Below are 27,626 nucleotides of genomic sequence, written 5' to 3'. Positions count from 1 at the left end.
TGCACGTGGATTAAGGGGATATATGGCATTTTTGTTGAGGACAAAATGTATAAAAAGAGATGAAGACACTACATACACAAATGGTATAACTCTATAACTTTTGAAAACTGAGTTTCAGTTGATGTTAATTGAATGTGTAGACCCTGAATGAAGAGGCTGAAGTGGTTCTGTCCTGTCCTACCTCCAGCTCTGTTCCAGGAACAACAGGCCAGCTGTCTAAATGTCAAAATGTGTGTCTGTCTGATGCATGGTATATATTTTTGTTGTATGTTTATTTACTTAATAAAGATGGGTGTTGGGAAATGCATCATGGACTTCAATCGGAATTTTTTAACATTGATGACATCAAGAACCATCGTCACCCTCAGTGAAGCTTTCTAATCTCATCTGCAAGTCTGGGAGTTGATTTCACTTTCTATGAGTATGGTTATCAAGATAGGGACTACTACAAAGAAGGAGAGCAACTCTTTGTTGCCAAGGTTAGCATTTGAGGAGCATGTGGGTAGTGGTCAGGTAGGGGGTGTTGCAGATTGTGGGTACATCTCAAAGCTCATTACTCTAGTCTCCTCTTACTGATCCACTATAATAAGTTGCGTCCAAAAGCTCTTAAAGCTGCTCAGAGGAAATATGAGAGAGAATAGAAGAGACTAGTCAGAGGAGCGAATATTAGAATATCACTCACTGATTGGGCAGTGCAGCGGCTTGGACTTCTCTCAAACTTCACACCAGCTGAGTTTAATAAAGGCAAAAAGACGGACCTTATAGCAGTCACTGAGGGTGCCCTGACAGACCATAAACATACAGCAGTCGTGACACCCTCATAACGAACCGATGTCGCTTTATTTGACGCTCCGGAGGAAAGGATGTCTCATGTCTCTTAAAAGAAATCTCCTTGTGTCCTCTATCCTTCTATTTATTTCCTTGCATTTCTGGTGGTAGGGACTAAGACGAAAGTGAACAAGGTGAACGGTGCGAGGATGGAACTTTAGAGGTTTGTGAGCACCCAGTTTGTCTTCTTAGACTTTCTTTTCTTTGGTTTGTTTTGAGTTTGTTTTGAGTTTGTCATGAGGTCTTTTTCCTTTGGCTGACTCTTTGCAGTTTCATTAAAATGTTGTCTTTTCTTATACTGAAAAAGCACATCCCCATAATGTTAAAATACAAGATTCAGATGGCTGATTTAATGTAAGCAGTTCGGTTACTTACCTGTTGAACACTAAAGAAGCCACAACTTTACAGCTGTTGGTGGTTTTGAACTTTTTTTGCTTTCTTAATCTTTTGCAGCCACATTGTTGCATTCTTAAAAATGTTATTAACATTAATGACATTTATCTATTTTACCGATCTGCAACAATTCCTAAAAGGTACATGACAAACAACAGTAGCTTTGCTATTTAGAACATTCTGTCTACCAGCTCGCTCTGAAAGCACCCCATGTGTCATCAAAGACTATATTTATGAACTTAAACAAACATCACTCAAAGGGGCTAAAAAAGGTAATGAGTCATCTGAATATCCCTCAGAGCCAAAACACAACGTGTATTTTAAGACTGTTTAACTAAAATACTGAATAAAGATCACAGGCATCTGTTTGCACTTCACCTCTGTTGTTGACTGGCAGGATTTTGGAAGAACCTGGCAATGTTTTGACAGATGTCTGCCTTTCTCTTGTTGTTTCTCTGTGATGTTCTAAGCTGTCAGTGTGAAAGGAAATGTCATATCAGAGCCAGTGAGAACAAGTGTAGGCAGAATGCAAAATGAAAAACTGTTGTTGATTAGAAAATGACCAAAGAGATTTCTTTCTTCAGTTATGACAGATAGTGATGGGTCTCTACAACAGACCAAAAAAGCATAACATTGCATGAATACGTCTGTGTGTGAAGCTACAATGCACTGCCAACAGCATCAACTTTATTGTCAATTTTTACATAAAAATCACAACATTTCACATTTTTGAACTGGAAAGTAAAGTTTTTCTTTCATTTCAAACTGTTCAACTTCCTCTGATTTGCAGATATGAAACACATGTAAAATGAGCCAAAAATTGTTAACATGCTTACAGCAAGGTTTTACAGTGCAGTTAGATATGGTTGTTCTTGTGCCAGTGAGAGTTCACACCCATGGTAGTGAAAACGTGGGCGGTTTTTGAAATAATGTTTTAAACCAAACCGCTCCCAAAGCGTCTGCGGACAGTAGATTAGCTGACTTCCAGTGTTTTTTGCCAAGTTCCCACTCTATGCCAACAGATTATAGCAGATAACGTTTTGAAGTTGGATGTGTACTCGAGCTTCCAGTTAAATACAGTGTTGTCTTTGGGCTGACGCGCTTCGTATCATGATTTTAGAGTCTATATTTACTTGTTCAGTCAGAGTCTTTAGTGCCAGACCTTAATCTCTCCAGCCCAGTCGCAGGTGGCTGCAGTAGCAGGCAGGACAGGATGCTGGGACACACATAGACAGGGCTGGCTGTGGGCGCGAAGAGTGTGAAGAGTTCGGGCATTTTGGTAGTCATAGAAGTGAGCTGCGCCGGTGGAGCTTCCTGATGCCAGGAGAGTTCCATCCAGAGAAAACTCACACTGCACCGCGTATCCTTCCACCTACAACAGGAGTATATGTATTAGTTATGATGCATTAACCTTTCATGAAGAGCTACATTAACATGTGCATAACAGAGTGTCAGCATAATTGCTGGATTATGATACAGTTGATTACAGACTCAAAAAGGGTGCATCTGCTGATTCAATAATCAGACTAGCAGCGTAAATCTATGAGGAGGAAGTGAAAGAGTGGTGCTGCCTCTGCCTCATTATTACCAACTGGATACCCCTGAGCAAAAATCACTTAACCTCCAACTGTGTCAGAGGATTGGTTGTGACAAGGCTGTTGTTTTACCGAGCACCTTCCAGGAGTCAAACTGTGGGTGAGAACATGACTGTGGATCAGGATGTTACATTAATATAAGTGGAGATTTCAGTGGATGATGGCATGGCATATTTCTTCATACTTGAGACTACAAAAAGCAGTCCAATGTAAAAAATGATGTTGAGTGCCACTCTGGATTAGGATCAGTCATATGACCTGAATCCTTTGATATAGTCACTAGTTTCTCCTTTTCCATGATACCAATACATACAAATCTGTCTGGTATTACTTTAATGCAGTGTCTGAGTTCAACACACAGAGAAAGATTATGAGTTTTCCATTATGAGAGGCACAGCTGACTTGATTGACAGGCGGTAACACTGTAGCTGTTGGTAGGAGGCTCAAAGCCCACCTCTTTACCGCGACAGCAGTTAGGTTGACTTCAGCATATCCAGTATGGTTCCCACCGACGATTGGCTTCAAAACAGCGCTTCAGAAACAGATGGGTGACGTCCCGGATACTACGTCCATTATTTATACAGTCTATGGCCACGACTGGTGGTCGTCCGATACCTCAATAAACGCTCAATTTTGTGAGAAGGGCTACTATCTCAGGGCTGGTGAGGCAGATTAAACATACCTCTAAACATCACTAGATATTATTGATGATGTGTTGGTAAGCCAGTTGACAAGACCACCCACTTCGAGTGTCTTGTCTCACCCTGTCAGGATTCTATTTCCCATAACTAACTGCTAACCATACATTATCGCTTACTTAATACATCCCTTCATTTGAAAAACATTAGGAAACATTGTTCAAGTCACTCAGGACTTCTTTACACTACTTCTGAAGAACACAATTTCTTACACTTGAAACTTTTGTACAACAGATCCCTTGCAGAAAAGGTGTAAGAAATAAGAATGATTTAATGTTCTATATTTGTATTTGGGAATAATATAAATGGTAATACTTCCAAAAATCTGTCCTGTTCTTTTGATCCAACCCCCAATCACACTGACGGTCCCTCTGATACAATGGCTGTTTGCCGACATGTGAGCTCTATTCAAACTGTTTTTGCTTCCAAGTAGTAAAATAAACATGAAAAAGGTTCAGAAAGGAAATGTCCTTGTGTCTGCTGGAACGTTCTGTTCTGTATTGTTGACTAGTTGATTGGAAATGTCAGTGAATTTAGCACCTCAGGGCTACTGGCAAAGGATACAAACAGGGCCTGCAAGAAAGCAGTTTGTTTTCTGTCCATTCTGGGATTTTTTAAGTGTCAACAAACCAGATGGTGTGGTAGTCGCTCAACAAGAGTCCTGCAATATTTGACAGCCATATTGTTGACTCTTTGCCTCCATCAGTGGAAATATTGTATTGTACTTAGTGTGTTTGTTTAGGGGGAGGATGCTGCCTGAAGAGGAAACACTGCAGGCTATGAATCTACTATGCACATCCACTATTTGTTGTGCAGTACACAGAGATTGTTTCCTCTGTGTATAGCTTCATTCCACTGCCTTTGCACAGATGTGTGTGTGAGATGCAGCTGAAGTTGTTTGTGTGCATTCTGTATTGATGAGGCCTGTGCAGCCCCTGACCCCAACCCTCACCCACCCCTGAGGCCACAGTCGTTTCTGACCTTGTGTCCTTCGTACCGCCGCCTCTTGTTCATTCTATAGGGCTGCTGTGAGGAGAACACTGCCATGTAGTTCCCGTTGGTCTGCGCAACAAAGGATTCATCCTGTGGGTGGAGAGCAAGACTGGGGCATGTGTACCGCTCCTGGTGGCCAAGTGAGAGAAAGGAAAAAATTCATTCATAGATTGACCTTTTCAAAAGCCCTGTGTTCACATGTGCAGAAGGTGAACAAAGAAGCAGGAATATTTCAAGTGTTTTTGCTGTACCTGTTATTTTGTTCATCTCTTCCTTCACCCGAGCGGTGAGAAGAATTTACAAGGCCTATTACACTTCCTACGCTTTACAATAAAAGCTCACTTTGAGAGCAGAAAAAACTAATTGGGAATGAGAATTGAGTCAGTGAAGAAAACACAAAGGTAAATAAAAACACATTTTTAAAATAGCTGGCTCCCAGCAGCACCCCTCTCCTTTTCAAACACTGTGTAACTGTCAAAATACACCACTTCCACAGGCGTCATTACCAGCTTGTTCCACTTTGGCGATTCAGCATTTTTTTCAAAAATGCACCTTATAAAAGTAAATATGACTAACTTTTAAAATCCTGCCTTTTGCCTTTTAGCAGGAAGTTTCAACATCATGTGCTGACTAGATGCACATTTATGCAGGTGTTTCCTTACTTGATAGATCTGGTTGGAGACCTTGGCTGTGGTCTGGTAGTCCCAGGCGATGAGGGTGCGGTCTGCAGAGTCTCTGCTCACAGAGTCCGAGCTCGTTATGAAGTCAACACCACCTCTCAGAAACAGGATGTCCAAGGTCTGCTGGATCCCTGCTTTGTACACTTTCACCACCTGGGAACACACAGACACACATTTACATCAAGTCCTTCTAAATGTTAAGAACACATAAGAAGGATTGATGTTAGACAATGTAGAAGGTGTAAAAATATCAAATGTTTTTATAATTATGCAAATTTAACATTAAGGATTAACCAGTTTCACAATTAACAACGGTTTAAATATATATAATATATATAATCTTAAAGGCCCTGCTGTACTCAGTGTCTGTTGTCACTCTTAAGAAGAGGTTGGAAGTGACACCTATGGGACACCAGCTGAATGTGTCTTGCTTATCAAGAAACATGAAGGCTACGCTACATTAGCTCAACCATAGCAGAGGGAGCAAGCAGCTGAATTTTGTATCCACTGAACAAACAAGTGAAGTCTGCAGCGTGGGAGGATTTCGGTTACTCCAAGAATGACCACTGAGTTATTCAAGCTGACAGATCACTCATCTGCACAACCGGCTGCAAAACAGTTGCGACTAAAGGGACAAAGACATCAAATTTGATGTAGCAAATGTGGGATCACCACCCAGCACTACACGCCCAAACAAACGTAATACATAATAACTGAGTGGTACTATGTTGGTGGCGTTAAAGCATGGTATTTAATTCATTGCAATTCATTTATTTGTAACACTGTGGGAAATATGTTCTCTTGCTTTCTAGCATTTTTACAAATTTTCAAACAAACCAATAAAATTAATAGACAGGATTTCCAAGGTGATTTTACACATATAACAACTGTAATGTCTTGAAACCTTGACTATTATTCACACTATAATTGTACCAGCAAAATCTCAAATTGTTGCATCCTTATTTGACATTTAATTTAGATATTAGTGATAAAATGCTGCTTTTATTACACAGTACATTTATCAATCAATCAATCAGATTTTATTTGTATTTTTTTATACAATGATATAGTAACATAAAGTGCTGTACAATAACAATGATAGTAATAAAGTAGATTAAATTAAAAATAAAAAGGCTACTACTAATACTACCACCACTAATAATAATAATAATTAGTATTAATAATAATAATAATAATAATAATAATAATAATAAATACAAATAAGTTGCTGACAAACTGAGGAAATGCTGCCATGATATCTTAATGAGGACATTTTCCAGTCTTAGTTAGATTGCCCAACATTCATGGCTCTATTTCAGCAGAGTAATCAAAAGGATGGATGGAAACATCTTTCTTTTCCTTTGCCTTGAACGTGGAATTACAAAATGAAAATTACAGTCAGTCATATTTGCATTTAAAGACATACTTATGGTCAGTGACCTGATAGGCTGGGCAGTAGGTATGTGATTGTTACAGTAGTATTGTCTGTCTTAGGATAGACTGAAAGACAAAACGTGTGACAAAACGACAGTGTCTGCAACTGGGTATTTTTGAATCCCCGCCAAGACAGTCAGTATATTGAAAATACTGATTCAACCTAACTTTCAGCCACCTAGAAACAGGCAAAGAGACGGAGCTGAGGCAGGCGTTTAGCCTCCTAGCAAACAGGTTCAATGCTTATTATGAAAATATATGTATAACTCTGATTATCTGAACAGATGTGTTATAAAAAATATCACACCCTTGTACGGTGTGAATGAATGAACCATTTTTTGAACAATGCTGTGTACATGTTTATTCCTGCTATGGAAACAGGCGTTTTAATGTGGGACCTAACCTGGATTCTATGGCTTTTTGGGCCAGCCTCAAGTGGACACTCAAGGAACTGTCATTAATTTTTCAACACCAGAGGTTGCCACTTTGATACAACAGACTCCAGACAACAGACTAAGGCTTATACTTAAGGGAAATAAACTTCAGTGTTTATCTGAGCAACAAAATATTTGGTTTGTCAGTCTGAAATAAAGTGGCTCAACAGTTATTATTACATTTTTTATGGAGGTGGGGGTCTGAGTTTTAGTAAGAGGTGTACTTTTGTTTTTTCTGACCATGTGAAACATAATATAGTTACAACACAGAGGACACAGAAATAAATGCATCATCTTTGCTATTTTAAATGATGCTGGATTAAAATAGGACATGTATAAGGATCAGAGACTACAGCTTAATACAACTTAAACCCTTCAAAAATATAACAAGAAGCAGACTGCATTGTAGCCTTAATGGAACTTCATACAATCAGGATTCATTTATATTTCAGAGCTATCATAAAAGCCAGCAGCTTCATTCTACAGGATGACCTTTAACCCCAGCTGCTATTTAAACTGCCTCCTTTCTGCAAACTTTTTGAAAAGAATGAAGAAATCTGTTGCATCAAGATCACCCTAATGAGTCTGTCTGGAAACACTTCAGACTAATGGCTTAATGTTGTGCCTGTGGGTCCTCACCCTTTTTATCTTGAGGAGAAATTTCACCCTGTGGCAAGATACACACAGCCCAGGGCTAGGACTGACAGGCAGCCAGGAACTACAGCATTAACAACCTCTTTGCTGAGGTTTGGCCAAAATGCTGACTCTGAAACTCGCATTGACACCTATAGGGGGGAGCAATCCCAGCTGTATTAAATGTGACACCCTGCAGGGAAAACCATTTAGATAGTTATTTGGGAAAAGTTACTTGTGAACGCTTGGATTCTGAGAATTTGAGCAAGATTTTCATCTTTTAGCAACAGCAATATAAGGTTCATGAAGCCAGTTAGTCAGTCAATTAGTCTATGCATGCAGCATTATCAGCCTTTCAGTGAAATATAGTACTGGAAAATCAAGACTACCTTGTTTGTACAAGTGTCAAACTTTCAACTTAAGGAGAAGAGAGGGAGCTGTAGACGTGGAGAATGTGCTCAATGCCTACCTGCCTTATATTTATGAAAAGGTCAAACTGCAGTCGGTGAACCGGAGTAAATAAAAGCGATAAATCTACTCTAGAGAGGTTAATAAGTTTGACCTTGCAGCTGCGGGAGTCCCAGGCTTTGACCACAGAACTGTAACCTCCGCACAGGAACACCTCAGGGTTGCTGGGATGCAGGACCGCACACATCACCTTGAACTGGTTGTCAAGTTTTACCACCTGCTGTCCTGCAGACAGGGAAGAAAAATGAGAGAAAAAACAAGATGAATGCCTCCCTCTGGCCTTGAGGGATTTATGCTACTAAATGAGAGATGATGGAGGGATGTTTAACACGCTATATTTTGTGCTTCAGCTAAAATTGATACAGTGAAAGCATTTTACAACATCTGAGTTTTGGTATTCCAATCTTGATCAATCATTAAGATTTATTTTTCGCTATGGTATGCCAGTCATATTTTAAATGTTCAAACAATAACCTTCAACAATGACAACAGCAGTTGAATTATAATCACATCCATTACATCTTAAGTAGAGCTGCGGCTATTTTGCTAACCAAAGTATCATATCTTTCAAAAAAAACGGAGAACAAATGTGTGAGAGTTTGCTTCTTTCTCTGTAATTTATAAGAAGAAGATGACTGTCCTTGGGGTTCTCTTGATTAGTAAGATAATGGAAGACTTTTGAGGATTTTAACTTTGACTTTGGTGAGTATAAATCAGCGTTTTTCTCTTCTTTCTAACATTTTTCAGACAAAATGATTTCTTGATAAAAGGAGAAGTTAATCTGAACATCAATGGATGTTAATTTAAATTTTCAGCTTGAAGCCCTGGTATCGAGTGCACAGTGGTTTGAGTCCAACATGAGAAGGCTTTCTATTACAGCTATTAAAGAAAGAATAAAAAAGCATGTCAATCAAATGATAAGCAGAAGAAAATGATTTATTTTGATGTGGTGTTTACATCTTATATCACAGTTAAAGATATTCTTTACAAGAGAACAAGAGAGTTAGTTTAGCATCTTATTTCCTTGATTTCACCTAGCAAGAAAGAACAGGTGCATCTTTTTTCATTATCTTTTGTCAGAAAATGTTGTGTGCTTTTATTAGTTATGTACCTAAAAGAGAACACATTGATGCTTTCAGGCTACCTCTGTAGACGGGTGCAGGGTTTTTATCTGAATTTGTTGCACACTCAGCTCTAAGGAACTCAATTGCAGCTCAACTCTGACCCCTGGCTGGTTTCTCTCCTCCTCTCTGGGTCCTATCGTTTCCCTGAGAAACCAGGGCTGGCCAAGCAATCACAGCATTGCTATTTAATCTCTAAACAGGAAAAATCACCCTTGCTACTCCTACACACACACACACACACACACACACACACACAAAGAAACAAACCAAGGCAGTTGCTGTTAATAAGTTTGTAAGTGTTTCAAAGCTTCTTTAATGTCCTTCTTTGCTAGTGTTTTTTTTTAGGAAAGAGAGCAAATGCATTTGTTGTGTTTGGAGAACACAGTAGGGTAGAGTAAAGCTAATAGTTGCGGATTGTACTGCATTATATGCATGTCATTTATAGAAGTCAAGACACAGCTGTTGGTGTGTTTTTACTAGTTACACAAGCAAGGAAGGACAGCAGTGAAGTGAATGCATAGTACATGAAAAGCTCATCCCATGGTGATTGGTCATTCAATGGTGATTATGGTGATTCCGCATCTCTACATGAACAAGGATGAACAAGACAGTAAGGATGACTACGGCCAAATTCCACTTGATCTGTGTCCGATCCGTCTCCGATCCATCATGGCACCGGAGTTGATAGGTTTCTATTCTAGTCAATGTGTTAACTTCTACTGGATCCGCTCCATTGCATTCTGGCTGCGTCTCTGATCGGGTATGTTTCTGACCCCTCTGACAAGACTTCTTCTTTTGCCGGAGCACGACGCATCAACCTCAACAGAGCAGATCGAGCGGAACAGGAAGTCAGGCGACAAAACAAAATTAAAACATCTGGTTAATTTTCAGAATAAAACACAGTGTGTGTTATTGCCAGATTGTTTTTTAACTTAACTACAACAACAAACTATCGTAATGAGTGAAGCCAGGCTTGGAGTCATCAGATCGGAGGTTTTCAGAGGCCAATAAAGACAACATGGATGAGGAGAGGGGTCAGATTTTAATTAATGCGGTAATTGCCACAGGAAAACTTTGGTCACACGAGTCCAGCTGTCCGGTGGTCCTGCTCTGTGCTGCATTCGGGGAAATGCAACCAGTGGGTGTTGACGAATGAGAGAGCACAGAGCCGAACTGCAGTGGATCAGAGAGAGACCGGACACAGATCGGACATGGATCTGGTGGAAGTCCTGAAAAAATCAGAAAGCTAGATGTCCAGGCACACAGGTAAAAGCTAACCCGGCTAACCAGCATGGAAAGACAAATCAAGCTATGAATGGCGGTAACGCGTATGTTGCCACTGTTAAAAAATGTTGTTTTGAGCTGATTGAACGAAGTGATGGTTTGCAACAATTTATGATTGAGGATAATATTTTGGAAAACTAAAGGAACTGGTTTCATCCTAAAAAATGAATCAATGAAAGACAGTTTAGAGTCTCCATGAGGTTTGAAAGTGAGGAATGGATGACAGAGGTGATGACACAGTCAGAGCAGGTATCCCTTGTCATTTTCGACTGAAACACTCTTTGAGGATCAAATTACAATCCTGTGCAGTTATCATTGTGTGTCTGAACCGCACAGTTGGAATGACTTTTCGAATGAGCTCACTGATAACAAATACAGTAAATCTTGCTCCGAGTCACTGCCAAAAATATTGTTCCCATCTCAGTGTGCTGTCTTAAATTCATGAAGGAATAATGTTAAAGTAAAAAGATGAGACGTTTTCTGTGATCATCTCTGTTTGGGATGTTGTTTGCAGGCTACATCCATCACTTTTTGATCTTTGCATCACTACAAAAAGCTTTCCCACACAAGACCACCAACAGTTTCTCAAAAATGAAATATATCATTGTATCATCATTTGATGCCTGAGAACAGCACAGCAGCTTTTTGTTTTTACTTAGATAATGATTGAAGTGACCAGAAACCATTCTTTATTCTCAGTACTGTTGCACAGCTTTTCTGTGGCAGTTTGCATCATGTCTACATCTGGGATGTTTCACAGACATGCTGTCCAGCACATCAAACATATCAGTCTCTAAAAAGCAGCCTGATTAAAACATCACTCAAGACAAAGAGATGATATAGATACTTAGAAGGTTATTGTGATGTGGGGTAAGGGGGGAGGAAAAACAGAATACAAAAACATTGTTTTGGCTGGAGGCGGCATTATCTAAATCAATTAAAAAATGTCATACTTAAAAACAAAACAAAAACACTGAGGGGCTTAAATATAATTAAGCCTGACGGGGGTGCTACCAAAAATTAGTTTCCTGGGATAATGATGAAGGCAGTTCCATGAGGAACAAAGCCAGACTATGAGCCAGCAGCTCTGTCAAAGGCTATGCAAAGTAGAGCACCTCTGGGTTCACCGGCTCCTCATTAATTCATCCAACAAACAACAAAGACCCCATCACAAAACAGCGTTAGACCCAAAACAAAACTGCACCTCATTACACATTTGTTCCAGAGTATTCCTAACCAGTCTCTTTAAAAGCGGAACGAGTCACAGATAATAAACTGCAGCAAAAATGGACCACCTTACACTTGATGCCGGACTAGCACGCTCCTGAGTTCGATTGCATTGATCCAAAGTTTTAACAGGCAATTTTGTCAGGCTCACCCTTCCAGCTTAATTGGCTTACCCAAAGTGATACCAAGAAAGATCTGTCATAGAGATTTCAAACTCATGTTGGCGAGACGATGAGAAATCAACATTCTCCTGGTAATAAATAGGGCCTCGTCATGTTTTAATTAAGGAAGATTAATTAGCCTGCTTGAGAGGGGAGGTAAGGGAGGACTGCAGTGATCCGTCCCTCCCTCACCATAGTTTACTTTGTAGTCCTGAAAGGACTGTGATCACGCAGCGGAGTTGACACGTAGAGGAGGACTACAGCGCAGAGGACATTATGGATGATTGGGTGGGTGAGGATGGACCCCATGGAGCAGAGGGGAGCTGGGATGAAATAGATATCCTGCCTCATTACTGGATCCACCAAAGCAGGGTGCTGTCACTGCAACATGAGTTACCGTTAGAACACAGAACTTGGTTTTACCAAGCTGTACCCCCCCCAAAAATACTTGAAAAATATGCTTAATGAGCCATAATGTAACTTGTTTGATGTTCCAAAGATTTCCTAAGTTGGAAAGTGCTTAGTCCTGATAAAGACGATGAGGGAACTTCACTGAATAGCTGAATCCTAACTTCATTAAGTGTTTAAACTTGGACACTGTACAGAGAGATCCAAGACTTATAGATCATTATTGGACACTTATTATAACAAAGATTTATCACAGGATAGGAAGTAGGAGGCTTGCTTCACATGACAAAAACTCCAAAGGTAAGTCACATGATAACAATTAAACCACCTACATTACAAATCCTGTTGAGGAAGGTCGGCAGAAAAACATAAAAGCTTTTAAACCACAACGTAAGTTGACCTTGTGTTATCTATTTATTCAGCCTGCTCTTTGCAAGGCATGCATAAACAAACACGAGCTTACCTCCCACAGAAAGGGAAATCTAGTTGTCATTAGGAGGTGTTTGTGCACTGTGATAGCACATTTAACCAGAAAAATAAAGGCCTGAATCTTTTCAAGTGGCCATGTGTTCAATTAGCACCCAACCATTAAAAACTCAGCAGACAGAAAGAGCACAGAGTCTGCATAAGTGGGCTACGGTTATCACTTCTGTTTCCCCATCAAGGGCTGCTGATGACACACAAGTGGTGCAAACTCCACTTAATACTGCCGACACTCGGGCATTAAGCTAGGAGGGGACAGGGAAATGGGTCCCAAATGATAAAAATAACTCAAGTATTAAGCACCCAGAGCGTGAGAAACACATCCCGCCCTCTGTTAGCTGCTTTGGACTTGAATCATCACAGTAGCATGTTTTTGATCTATCGTTGATTTACTTCTGTTGATGACAGCGATCACTTGCACACTTTTTAAAATTATAGATATGAGAGTCGCAACACATCAATCTAGGCTATATTTAAAAGAGGGTGTTGTGATTTCTGTTTGTTATACAGTAAGCTACGTCTTGTGTCAGTGTAGCAGGCTGCTACTGTAAACTGAAGCTTCCAAAGTAAGTCAAAATGTAGATATGCTAGCTGGTGGTGGCACAACTGTGTGAGCACCGCTGCATGCACTCTCCCCTGGTGTAAAGGGCTTCAGGCTCCTGTGTTCATTCTACCACATTTTGCTGGTTACCTTAATGGATGTGTGAAGGAGGTGTGTGAAAATTGAGGGGAAAAAACAATAAGTTGTGTACAATAAACATTAATAATAATAATTGATAAGACTTATATAGTGCTTTTCTAGATACTCAAAGATGCTTTAATTGATGTGCAGTAAAGGTAAATGTGCAGTAAACATCAAAGAAAGGGCATATCATGATATAAATTAAAAGTTTTATTAAATAGTGTTTTTTAATGGACTGTGTTAGCTGAATTTTTGAATGATGTTTCTTTTTTTTTATTGTGCAAGGAATGAGTTTTACAAGAAGGGGGTGACAAAGTGATAGGTAGACAGAATAACAGATTAACAAAGCACGAATAAACATAAAGAACGCAAAGAAATCAAGTATATATATATATATATATATATATATATATATATATATATATATATATATATATATATATATATATATATATATTGAATATATATATATAATGTATGTCTTGTGAAGATAAACATGTGTGTGGGGTTATGAAGGTTAGCGCATATGTTGTGATGGTTTCCCAAAATGCATGTTTCATTTAAAGCAAACTATTCTCCGCAGAACATATTCCAGCTAGAAATCCACAGTGTGACTCATTATTTTGCCCTTGAACTACCCATACAGACTCTAAGTTGCAGTAGGTGTCACTTTGAGCACAAACTCTATGTCAGCCTTGTGATTGACTGGTGCACAAAGTCAGCCAGGATTGACTTGAGCTCTCTCTAACCCCGAACAGATAAGATGAATAACTCAAAGATGGACAGATGCACATGGGGTTTATACTGTACTGCAATAAAGTGAAACCCTGTCATTCAAATAAACTTCACTAACTCCATTCATCAAGTTTTATCCTACAAAGACAAATCAAGCTGGGACACAGTGCTATTGTCTGTGTGTATTGCTGGGCTTTGTGGAGCAATCTCCTTCCTGCCAGTGCCTCAAGAATCTGGACAGCAGAAGTTCTGCATGCACACACAAACACACACACACACACACACACACACACACACACACACACACACACACACACACACACACACACACACACACACACACACACACACACACACACACACACACACACACACACACACAATGTGACACATCAACCTGTGGCAGCCTGCGGGTATTCAGGCATATTCTTCTCTGCCAATCAGCCTTTCCAAGGACAGCAAGAAAGGGCTGTACAACAGCTGCCACTTCACACTAATGCCCTCCAGATGAAATTCATTTATTCCACTCCCCGGCTCCAGCTCTCTCTTTCTTGTTTCTTTTTCTCAAATTTTCTCCCGCTTTTCATTTCTTTCTCTCTCATTGTCCCTCTCCCTTTCTGCATTATGCCTCTTAACCTGCTCTCCCTCCCTATATACTCCTCTCCCATTGCTATTGCTATTCAGCTGTGACAGCCTGCCTGTGGCCTGCTGGGAGTGGATATAAGATTGTACAAATTAAATTGGACACAGGAACAACAGCAAATAAAATGGGCTCCCGCACATAGTGCAATTTGAATGCATAGGTTCCATTTCTCTTTAAACAGACCAATTGGTGCAGCATTTGCTTAGGTTATGTTGTGGAGGAATACAGGGTCAGGTGTCCCACATGCCACTGATCCTTAAAGGGCCGGCACACATCTTAAAAGATAGCTCAGCTGAACAGAATAGACTCAGATGATTAATCACATACATCCTGAGAGGACTCAGTTTCCTCATTCTCAGTCAATCTAATGTGAGCACATATAGTGCATAAAGCTTTTCAAATGTCACTGCCATAAATACAAAAACACCAAGCTGTATGTGGGAGACATAAATCCACTGGAAAGATGGGCGCCATAACTCACAAACTGTTTATGATATCGAATTGATTTTAAATTATGAGGAGATAACCTTCAGAAAACCTTCAGAAATGAACAGTAGCAAGACTCACACTATCCCTTTCCAGCCACCAAATGGTATCATAACAATGTTGTATCTGCTGTTTTGTAATGACACAGCACAATTTATAATTTATAGAAATGTATTCAAATTATTTTACGGACCCCCATGCTATGGTTCACGGACCCCCAGGGGTCCCAGGACCCCACTTTGAGTTCACTGAGCTAGAGTACAGTAATTGAGCTCTTAGCCTGCAGAGAAAGTTGTGAGAAACAATAAAACTAGACAATATACCCCCGTTTTCTGTGAATGCATGATTATGAAGTGAAGGAGAAAGAATGTGAAAAAGTTGCGCAGTGTCGCTGTCTTTTCCAGCACAGAGTGCACTCAACTTTCAATGAATGGGGATGTGTTTTGTTAATCGGGTCAGGTCGCACGCAGCCATGTTGGAATAATTTTTCCAGGACTATATCTGATTTTCCAGGACATTTTGACTTTTTTCTCCCATTTTCCAGGTGTTTTCCAGTACTGGAGAACTGGTCAACTGTTTTCCAGGTTTTCCAGGACGGGTGGGAACCCTGACTTAATGCCTAAATGTTGTGGAGGGTGAGACTATTCAACAGAGACACATCATAATACATTTTGATTAACATGACATAAGCAATTGATAATGTAGGAACAGCAGATAGTTGTACATAATTCATTTGCATGGATGTACCAAAGCATTTGCAACTGTTCAAAGAAATGAGAAAACTGCTTTTTTGATGTGTACAAGTGACGCAATGATTTGAAGATTGAAACAAGTAGTTTGAGAATTTCAATTCTGATCTGAGAAAATTTACCAAAGCGACTGAGAAAAACTGGAAAAGGAAGTTTTACCTTGCCGCTGTCACTAGCTAAATACTGGGAGGTGTAATGCTCATGGTGGATTTAGATGAGATAAGATCAGGTCCTGTCAGTAAGAGGGACCTGGATCTTATCCTGTCTTGACTGCTGGGTCTTGTTAATAATTTAACAGAGAGTACGGTCTAGACCTGCTATGTTTGTAAAAGCTCTTGAGATAACATTTGTTGTGATTTGGGGCTATACAAATAAAGATTGATTGATTAGTAATTGGTAAACATTGTGGAAAAAAATCATTAGCAGGTTGGACTTCACATTAATTATAGTGTTATGATTGGTGGAAAGTTTAGAGGAAAGCCCCTGATTGGTCAAGAGACTCATCTAAAAGCACCAATTGACAGCTAATGTTTTTTTTTAAGTTGGAGATTGATGTAAAAAACAAAAAAAAAGACATCACTTTTTTAATCTAAAACTGCAGATAAGGTGCATAGAGTCTCCATAAAGTTTTAAAGCTGTTATAGGTAGCACCTGAAGAGAAAGGATCACACCACAGCCATGTTTAGAACCAAAAGCTGTCTGCTTTATTAGCAAAAATAGAGAAAGTGTCTAGACTTCAATATTCTAAGAACACTGAAAATACAGTACTCAATACCCTCTGTGGTTAGTCATTTCAGACCTCAGTGGAACAGTATTTTGAATCCTCTAAGATGTGAGTTTGGTAATGCATATGGCAATGTATGAGATTTGGCAAACTTGCAGGGTTGTGAAAAAAGATGCAGACTTTTACAATCTGAAGGGACTTCTCAAAGCTGGTTAACTGTTTGAATGAGACCTGAATCTCATCAGGGCACAGCCTTAGCTGTTAAAATGTTAAATTGCACAAGGAAAATTGGAGAAAACTTGGAGGGAATTCCCAACTCCCATGCTAATATGCAGCGAAATTAAATTTCTGTCATCTGTGCTGCAGGTTCTCTGAAACAATGTGGTTTATTCAATTTTTGAATAAACACTAATAAAAGCTGGTGAGGAAATGAATAAAAAAAGAAATCCATAAAAGAAAAAAAGAGGAGCGTTGCATGTTTTTTTTGTACGACAGGCTCTCAGGATGTGTGTACTTCAGAGTTTGAAGTTAGAACCCATAAGGATGTCCTACAGCTCTGAGTGAGCCACCAGTGGCTGCCAAAACATAACAGAAAAATAACATTTGTTTGTTTATGGTTGGGGTTGTGGCGTTCCAGGTTAAGGTCATGGTGGCTGCTCCTGTGGTGATGTATCCATTATTGATCTCTTTCCTGGAGCTGCCTGTGTGTTAATGGCTGGCCAAGCTATTATCCGTAGGCTTTATTGGCAGTATTGACAGACATGCTGAGAGGGGGAAGTGCAAACGGCAGCAAGTCATCACAGCACTGCGTTGACCCTGGAGATGTTGTTGCCACAGGGGCATCAAAACAATGTGTATTTTAAGTTGACCTCCGTCTGTTGCCACTTTTTTGAGGTAGTTTCCTGCAAATATGAACACTGAGATGTGTTACATTAAAGTCTGTGTATTGAAAACAAGGCAAATACATAACAGATTTAAGATCTTGGTTACTATACAATAGGTTCAATTGAAGAAGAATGTTTGGTTCCCCTGCAAATTCTTATTTATACACATTTCAGCTGTGTTGAAATGTGCTGTAATTTGTTCCAGTAGAAGGAAGCAAATAACTCCTTCTGAACAAGCTTCTTGCAGACTGTCTTTTGGCTTGCTCTTATCTTTCGCAGCAGGGTTTGTGCAATGTGCCAGAAAGAAACTGCATTTCCGAAGCAAACCAAGTTATTGATCTTTTGTAAAAGTCACCTTCAAAACAGTTTGTTTGGTCAAACAAAAGGGGAAGCAAACACAATGATCTGACAGTTAATTTTGCTGGAGGTGGACAAAGCCTTCATGGAACCTAATCCAGAGGATTTACTTCCACCTTTGTCTTCTGTTTACTGTCATTGCAGGTTTTTGGATCTTTCCTGAAAACAATGTGAGGGAACAATGAAAATGGCGCTGCAAGGTGACGATACTGAGTATTGATTTTGAAACTCAAATTTTGCCTAAATAATTATCATAGTAAATATTAGCATATCTAAAAGTAATATGGGAGGTAGAACCTGCAGTTATCAGGCCCTCTCATTTGGAATCATCTCCCAGTCAGGATCTGGGAGGCAGACACCCTCTCTTACTTTAAGATAGGATTTAAAACTTTCCTTTTTGATTAAGCTTATAGTGAGAAATTGCTCAGGCTTTGACCAGCTCTTAGTTATGCTGCTATAGGCTTAGACTACAGGGGGAACTGGTGCACTGACACACTGGGGTCCTATCTCACCTCCCCACCCACCCCCTACCCCCCCCATGACTTACTTAAACTCTTCCTGTTCCATTGAAGGTTACTACCATAGACCTTTCTGGAGTCCCTGAGCTCCATCTTGTCTTGTTAGGTTTCTGAGTCGCTGCTGTGGATGTTCCAGATCTCAAGCTGATATGGATGTGCTGGACTCCAGCGAGACAAGCTACTGCTACTACTACTACTACTACTATTCGTTCTCATCACTCTCCTCCTCTCTCTCTCTCTCTCTCTCTCTCTCTCTCTCCTCTCCTCTCTCTCTCTCTTCTCTCTCTCTCTCTCTCGCTCTCTCTCTCTCTCTCTCTCTCTCTCCTCTCCCTCTCTCTCTCTCTCTCTCTCTCTCTCTCTATCCACTAGATGGCCAGATGGCTGTCTTACATGAGTCTGGTCCTGCTCGAGGTTTCTGCCTGTTAAAGGAAGTTTTACCTTGCCGCTGTCACTAGCTAAATACGGTGAGGGGCAACGCTTATGGTGGATTGAGATGACATAAGATCTAGTTCTATCAGTAAGGGGCACTGGATCCTATCCTGTCTTGGTGTTGGGTCGTTAATAACAGAACATAGAGTATGGTCTAGAGCTGCTATGTTTGTAACTTGAAGTCTGAGCAACTTTATGAGCTGACAGAAAAAAATGCTAAATCCAAAAAGTGTCTGGACCCCAGTGGATTTTAATAATAATAAAGCCTTTAAGGACATATTGGTTGTTTCATTAAATTTGGGGAAACTGCGGCAGCATTCTTGCCTGCTCTGGGTTGAGTCTTGAGATGGGATAGTGACCGTTTGTGATGTATTCGTGTTAGAAATGTAGATTTTCAAGGTTGTCCCTAAAATGGGACACAACTTCATGGAGAGAGAGAGACAGCTTTGATATTTTATATAGTGAATTATAACAGGTTTGGGGCACAGAGTAACTTAAAGAAAGTCCATACATAAATTACTATACTTAAAAGTTAGCTGGAAACCAAACTTAACTTGCAAGACTGCAAGAAGTTTTGTTGCCGGCAATATTCAGCAGTAACTGAACTGAATTTCAATTCACTAATGCAGTTTGATTCCCTGTTATTTCAGACGGAAATAAAAGGCACGCCACGTCGTTCTCGCCTTTTTCATATGACACTGTGTTCATCAGACCCCCAAAGAGAGAGGTGTTGCTCACCTGTTTCCACGTCTGTGATCACAGCCATGTTGTCAAATGAGCCAGTGAGGAGGTGTCGCCGCAGGGGGTCCAACAGGCATCTCGCACAGCTCCCAAATGGCAGCTGTACACCCTCAGGCATCGCCCGCTCTCTGCTGCATCCCACACCTGCCAGACATATAGGAACAACGCTTACGGCCAAAGTCAGGAATACACCTAGAAAGTCCTTTCTTACAGGCTGTGCACAAGCTCCACCACTTCTGGAAGAAAGCTTTCAAAGCTGAAAAAGATGTAATCACAGCCTTCCTTATGTAAATTCAATTGTAGTGAAGCAAATGAAATCACTCAGCAAACTGCCGCTGGATAAATTGGCATAATATGTACACAAATCAGGCTTATTTGCTGAATTTAAACGCAAAACAAGCTTTATAATTCATTCATCAACCTAATTACCTTTGAGTGTGCCTATAAATCAATCCCCCTGGCTCTAATGGCTTTGTATTGCCAAAGGTGTCTCTGATTATAGCACCAGCTGCCTTCTGTTTTGGTCGTGACTGCCATGACAATATTAACACCTTGTTGCTTTCAAAAGTTATATCCAGGTGCAAATAGGCTAGTAAAAAGGAGATAATGAGGTTTTTAAACTGTTAGTTTGATCTACTGTGGATTTTGGCTTCATTAGCAGTGACTGTTGTGGGTGTTTTATGCACTGTGCTTCAAAAAGAAGGCTTGGCAAACAGATTGGTCAAAACTGTTACATGCTTTTATCAGATTTATTTTGAATAAATAAAGACTTTTATTTCCGCCCAGAGACGGCAAAAGTCAAGAGTTTCCCTGAAGCCCAGACTGATATTCAGTGGATGGTCTGCTCTGCTGCCCACTGAGGTGAGGCACATTTCACTAACGATGAAGCCTTTTTTTGCTTCTCCAGCATTGCCTCGGCCACAGAGGAACTTTGAGGATCTGTGTGGCGCTGCAGATCTCCCCCGCCCCATGCTGCTGTGTTTCATTATTTAAGACAACTCTTCCATGCAGTGTGAGAAACACGTTGTGAAGTTCTGTACCAGCGCTCCCACAAGGAGGAGACAGACAGAGGGAAGAGGGGCAGATGAGGAGGAGAGTGACATATCAATCCAGCTGGAAGTGGTTTAACAAACAGAATTGCAGAGATGGCTCCGGGCTTGAGAAGAAAGTCACAGAGAAGAAGAGACGAGGAGTGAAACTTTTAACTGCCAAAAAACTAAATATTAGAGTGAAGCATTTATTAAGAATCCATTTACTGAGCCACAGACACTTCACCTTTTAGGGAAACACTGCCATCTCAATGTAACAATGAAATCTGTAAAATAGCATCTGATGGCATTTCCAGGCACCTAATATCACTGCCTATGGAAATGTGCAGAGGTTCAAAAAATCTGGACGTCAGTGGTTAGCTTTGTTTCTCATATTACCTCAGCCCCTGTTAGTCTAAATCCTAAAATGTGTTTGTTTGGTTTGTTTCCAGATAACTGTACTCTGCCTAAAACAGAGAAAATCATGGTGGTTGTTGTTTGTTACAGGCAAGACGTTTCATTGCATTAAAGCCTATTGGAAAAATGTATGTTGCCCCTCTCTTGGTCGCTGGTTGAAAGAATTAACAGCAAGTTTGGCTCTGGAAAAATGTACCTCTCTTGAGAGGAAGAAGGCTTCTGAGTTTATTGATATCTGGGAGACATTTTTGAATTGTATCAAAAATTTTGGCATTGAAGAAGTGCTGGAATTGTGAGGCAATTATGCAAATGACATGTACTATATTTATGTTGTGAGGAATATGTGACAAATTCAATGTGCCAGTATATCTGTATTTATAATTACAATTCTTATAATAAAAATAATAATAATGTAATTTTCTGCTGTATTTTGGTTTAGATTATTATTATTATTATTATTATTATTATTATTGTTGTTGTTGTTGTATTAATATTATTATTTGATTTTTATTTTTTATTATTGTTATTACTATCAACATTTTTGTTATTATTTTATTGTTGTTATTGTTATTGCTGTTTTTATTATTATTATTATTTCTTGTTATAATTATTACTTTTTCTGAAGTTTATTTACTGTAAGCTTTTGTCTGAATTATTTGAAAATGTGCTCTGACAATTTAAGCATTTAAAAAATATGTTTTATTATACTTAGTGCTTGCAGTGTAAAAAACATCTCTCCTAATTTTAATACACTTTTTTTTTTTTAAGTTTTCTGTCTGTGTTTAAATATTCTGCCACTTTTTTTGGGGGGGGGGGTTGTTTTCATACATTCCCTGAAAAATGTTTAAATCAATAAAACCTATGTTTACAAATAACATCTCGTGATCTTATCTACAGACACTTCAAAATTGTATTCTGTTTGCTGCATAACAAGTCCTACAAAGCAGGATGTTGCCTAAGCCTTGTCTCCAATGAATGGCAGCATTAATGATATTCACCATAACAACACCATTCAGCTCACACACAATTGCAATAATCCGGTACAATGTGAGACCTGAGCATGGGTGGAAATGAGCGCTTGTTTATTTGCATCCCCTTTAATTTCACCGGCCACTTAACAGACACGCGGAGCGAATCCTCGCCAATGACTCATTGGGGGTAATCTGCTTCCTAAATGACTCTCAGTAATTAAAACTAAATTGGTATTCGTGTTATCAACTTAAAACTGCTGCCTTACACCTGCCGTAGCCATGGCGACGACAGCTGCAAACAGGCCGGAATAATAATAGTCTGAGGATGAGTGCCTCTGAGGAACTGCCAGACAGGATGGAGGAAGAGGAGGCGGAAAGTCTGAAGGGTGTTGGTGAAGAAACACAGGAGGAAAGTGTTTGGACTTGATGGAGTGTGTCGCCTGTCTGTCTTCACACAGAGAGCAGAAAAGAAAAGCTGTGGTTAAAGTGTAATAGCGCTGAAGAAATAATTGATATGGCCGTACAGTGTGTCGAGGAAAAGCAATCATGTTTGACAAGCTGCTATAATATAAGAATGTAAACAATGTCAAGTTGGGATGTTCCGGAGCAATTCAATTCCTAGTTGCTGGAGCAGAAATTGAAATTCTGACTAACCAACTAGTCTAAAGGTAAGAAAACACTTAAAACTGAGCACAATTCAACACAGCTCAACACAGGATTACAGAGCCTGAAGGGAAACAATGTAAACAAAATTGGTTTGTTGCATGTGACTAACAATAGCAGAGCTAGCACCACCAGCTTTCAATTCCCTGCATATTCATGCCCACTTGCCTGTGCTGGTTATGCACAGCTCAGGGCAAGTGGTTATTTGCCATATTAACCAAACACAGTCCACATACAACTTGATCTCTGTGTTCTCGATCAAAATACTGTCAAATCGCAACACACTACAAGACGCCATGTTTTAATCTATGCGTTATGGCAGTAGCCATGAAAAAGGGCTACAGCTCTGGCAAGTGGTGGGTGGCTGCAATACAGCTTAGACACAACAAATGGCTGAAATGTCAGGCCAAAAATAATATTTACAACTCATTTAACACAAGGGTTCCAGAACTTTTCAGCACATGACCCCCAAAGTAACGATGCCAGAGACCGGTGACCCCCACTGTCTCTTGAGGTGGTTAAACATTGCTCATAGCCGCGTGCAACACATGCATTCTTTATGTTGTGGCCATAGCAGTGATCGCTCGATTTGATTAGTGATACAAAAATCCAACTACCAGTGTTGTATGTATTTTTACAATCATTTATGAAATATTACTTTTTTTTTTGGAAGGCATAATGAGACCCCTCTATCAGTGTTTTGCGACCCCTGCTTTGGGAACCACTGACTTAACAGACTAGTAATTCTGGTGTCAACTAGCAAGGGTGACAACGTTTAATTATGTCATCTGAAAGGGCTTATCTCTAACATATCTCTAATGTCAATGTCACACAATGTGTGCATTGTTCTATTTAACAGGACATCCTGCTGTGTTTTACTACATAAGACAAAGAGTTAGACAGAATGTGGTTAAATGTATGTGGAATACAACAACTAATATGCTTGTCTTGACGTCCATAAAGTAAACAAAATAATCTAAAAGAAGAAATGAGACACTTTTGGATATCACTATGGACACACTTTAAAAAATTGCTGCTAATAACTGATTTTTTAGCGCTTCTTGTTTTCAAAGTTTATGGTCAATTCATTCCAAAGTCAGGTCATTGATGGAAGTTGAAGCACTGTTGCTATAGTTACCTGTTGTCTATTATACCATATTGAGTGGTGTCATATTTTAATGAACACTTGTCAGGCAAAATAGCTGTCAGCATGGCTTAAAAACATCTGTAGTTATTACAGGGGCAGAAATATGTATTGTTTGGAATAAATCACTGTCTTTAATAAAATAACAGCTTGTGACTGAGAGGAGGAGGAAAGCCTTTACTCTGACACTATGTAATTTAACACAGTGACAAGTAAATAGATTTACTTTTATATGGGAAAAACCTGACAACATGTTTTTTTATGTTGTTGAAATTAACAAGTGTTATAAAGAAGTTTTAAGAGCAAGCTTCTCTAACCTAACCTAACCTCTAAACCTCATGTCTTTAAAATATAACATTATGAAGTTATAATCCTGCAATTCTGATCATGTTTGATTGCAGCTAAAGTTCTTCCAATACTTCTCATATCTCTGATGCAGGTATGAACTTTTAGATGACAAAATATTGCAAGTAAAAAATCTAGGGCTTCAAATAGAGCTGGGCGATACTAAAAAATATGTTATCACGATAAAATAAAAGTCAATATAGATAATTATCACAATAAATATCAACTCATTATTTAATCTATATTTAATGGTAGTTTTTCGCTCCTGGGTGAAAGTTGAAGACAGTTTATTTGCTTGTATCTGGGATTTAGTTCTCTAATAAACTTCTTGAATCCCTCATTTTTGACAGTGCTAACAGGAAGCAGGTCTTTGGTTTAAGATGAGATTTTTGTGAAGTTTTAGTTTATAGATCCTTATTTTTCTGAGACTGACATAATTTGAATAATTTAACTAAAATTTTAAAACAAAGATATACCAAATTGTATACCGTGTATCAGTTTAGCATAGTATTGTTTTGGGTAATGCACTCCCCTTTAAGATTACTAATAGTTAAAAGCAGAGTGATATAGTTTCCAACAATGCATTGAAAGCATCACCCTTATTCAGTGTTCAGGTGTACTACGGTCGCGGTGGACATTAGACATGTTTGAAATGCAGAGCAGATGTTGTCTCTATGCTCTTCCTTTACCCACCAAACATCTTTAAGCCCGCCTACCTCTTATCCTGCGACATGAGTGGCTGTTAAATGTCATCTTCTTCTTCTGTTTAATGTTGGGTGGCAACTAGCGTTTAAATATATCCCATTTTTATCAAACATTTGTTATGTATATATATATATTGAGAAAAATTACATCATGATAATTATCTTTATCAACTTATCGCCCAGCCCTAGCTTTACATGACAGATACACAGATAAGTGAATGTATCTCTTTCGCTTCTCTGTCTTTTGGTCTCACAGACAAAAGGGAAAATTGAAAACTGCAAACAATCAACTGAGTCTTCTCCTTTTCGCCCCACCATCTGCTCCAAACCGCTCTTTCCAGGTGCCAAAGGAGGCCATTGCCATACTGCTGCTATTGTACGGTATGCAGACAACCTCATGCATATTTAAATTATTAATTATTCAGTCCTCCTAGGATATTGGTTGGGGTGCATAGAATTACTCTGGGATGGAAATATTTAGTCACTGGCAGACACTTGCATGACTTGACCTTTACTGTGGGGGAATGAGGGATTGTTTTCCTGGTGGGAAATATAGAAAAGCAGGGGGTTTGGGGGTGTCAAGAATACAGAAAGATACTGAGAGAGAGAAAGAGAGAGCACGTCCCATGGGTTCTGACATACATTCAACTGACAGTGACAGATATGATTCTCAAGAAAGTGGTTTTTGGTACATTTATAAACCGAGGCAGCAAGCCAGATATTATCTCATTGCCTGCAACACAGTGCCAATTACACTGAATGTCAGGTAAGCGATTATCCCTGTCGACCTCCCTGATGCACTCAGCACCTGCCTGGATATATTGATAAATAGATTTTCCTTTCCCAGACCACTATGTATATAAAGCAGTCAAGTATAGAAAGGAGGAAATCTATCACACGGAAAAACCCATCTGATTTATAACGAAAAGACATTTTCACAAGCCAGTTAGAAAGCCTGCATTATAGAATATACTGAGTCAGTGAACCCCCTGTGTTGCTTTTGTATTATTCAATTCTTCTATATGCATTCGTTTCTGAAGACAGTGATAGCTGTAAAAATGTATTGTTACCTTAAATGTTTTGTCCATAGAAGCAGACAGCAGCAAATGACTGATATGAGGCACTGGACACCATTGAACTGTGTTGACTGGGCCCTGGTGGCCTCCTAGGCTCATCAGAAGCCTCCTCGGTATCCCCGCTGCTCCGGGTTTGTGAGAAAGATACGGCTTTACTCTCACCGACACTTCTAACAGACTTTGGCTTTCCCTAGTCTGATTCCCTTGAACTTGATCTGCTGGGGACTCTGCTGGGTTTGCCGTCTCTACTGAAATGGCAAGTCTCTGTCTCTTGGGGATGTACGGTCGGACACCAGCGGGGAATGTTTGATGTCTTTTTGCTGGCTGGAGACCATCGCCGAAGCTCTGTGGCATGTGAAGAACAGTCTGCAATGAAGAGATCTTCCCCTGAGTTGCTGGAAAACTCGGAGGAGCTGCATGAACGTTGAAATGTTTTTCTTGTGCTGTCTTGTCACTGTAATATTTTCTTTTCCCATTGAAAGAGCTCTGTTGCTGAACAAAAGAGCTTTCACTGTCCGAGACATTTCCATGATATCCCAACATAGAACTGGCAGACTCAGGGGTGAGGCTATGAGGACTTGATGTTACTTCAGAGAAATTAGGCTTATTGACATCTTCATTTTGTGTGTATGATCCTGTTTGGACTGAATCTGCTGTTTCCTCCTTTGTATGATCAAGAGAATCATCCTCTGTTTCTGAATCGTCATAGGCCACTAATGAAGACATCCTCAAATGATACAACTCTGAAAATAAAGGGACAGCAGGTGAGATGTCAGCTCAGTTTATTCATTAGAGATACAATATCGACATCTAGTGGTTTCGCAGATTACTGCATCTAACAATAATATGACTGTCAACTTTAAGCAGGTGTGAAACAACACTGATCTTCATACTGAAATGTACTGCTCTGGCAGCTTAACCACAACTTTATACGTATTTTTGGAAATCATTGTCACTGGTGGAGACAGAAAACAAGAAGCAACTTCAATGAACCATGCACCAGGGAACAAGACTGTGGCAGAGACATTAGAAAGAAACATTCAATACAGGTTCGATTGTTTCTAAACCATGCAGACAGGAAGGTCATTTTCATCAGGTTACGTCAATTACGCACGTTAGTTGCCATGATAAGTACGTAAACCTACCATGCATTAGTGGACAGGGAGCTTTTACGTTAGCTAACGATAAACCATATCTGTACTGTTAAAGAAAGGGAGGTCGCTTAACATTTTGCCTTATATCGTTATTTTAAGTTTGTTGACCTATAAACTGTACGTACAAGAATAAAGCTGACATTGTCTGCTAGCTGGTCCCTTAAGATAACTTAACTGCCATCAATATAGCAAAAGTAGCTAACATTGGTCATTTGCACTATGACACGAAGACTACTATAGCCTGTGAAGACAGGTTACACTGTCCAGTGAACCCACTTTAATCTACTGTACCTGAAATGTGGTTAAACTATCATTATCAGACTACTGAGCGAT

The 27,626-nt window shown here is 39.6% G+C and overlaps 1 protein-coding gene across 1 annotated transcript; it reads right to left on the bottom strand.

Annotated features, from left to right (window-relative positions):
• Window positions 1-1,875: 1,875 nt before the first annotated feature.
• wdr25 (WD repeat domain 25) lies at window positions 1,876-27,567 on the bottom strand. The gene is given in 8 exon segments (XM_034674840.1): window positions 1,876-2,593; window positions 4,496-4,636; window positions 5,170-5,340; window positions 8,251-8,381; window positions 19,789-19,845; window positions 19,848-19,935; window positions 26,134-26,882; window positions 27,285-27,567. Coding segments are annotated over 8 exon segments (1,566 nt in total). The 5' UTR covers window positions 27,292-27,567; the 3' UTR covers window positions 1,876-2,371.
• Between the last annotated feature and the right edge of the window lie 59 nt (window positions 27,568-27,626).

The sequence above is a fragment of the Notolabrus celidotus genome, chromosome 22 (genome assembly GCF_009762535.1).
Source record: "Notolabrus celidotus isolate fNotCel1 chromosome 22, fNotCel1.pri, whole genome shotgun sequence".
Taxonomy (NCBI): Eukaryota; Metazoa; Chordata; class Actinopteri; order Labriformes; family Labridae; genus Notolabrus; species Notolabrus celidotus.
The sequence above is the reverse complement of the archived record's forward strand: the minus strand, read 5'-3'. Positions and strand labels throughout refer to the sequence as shown.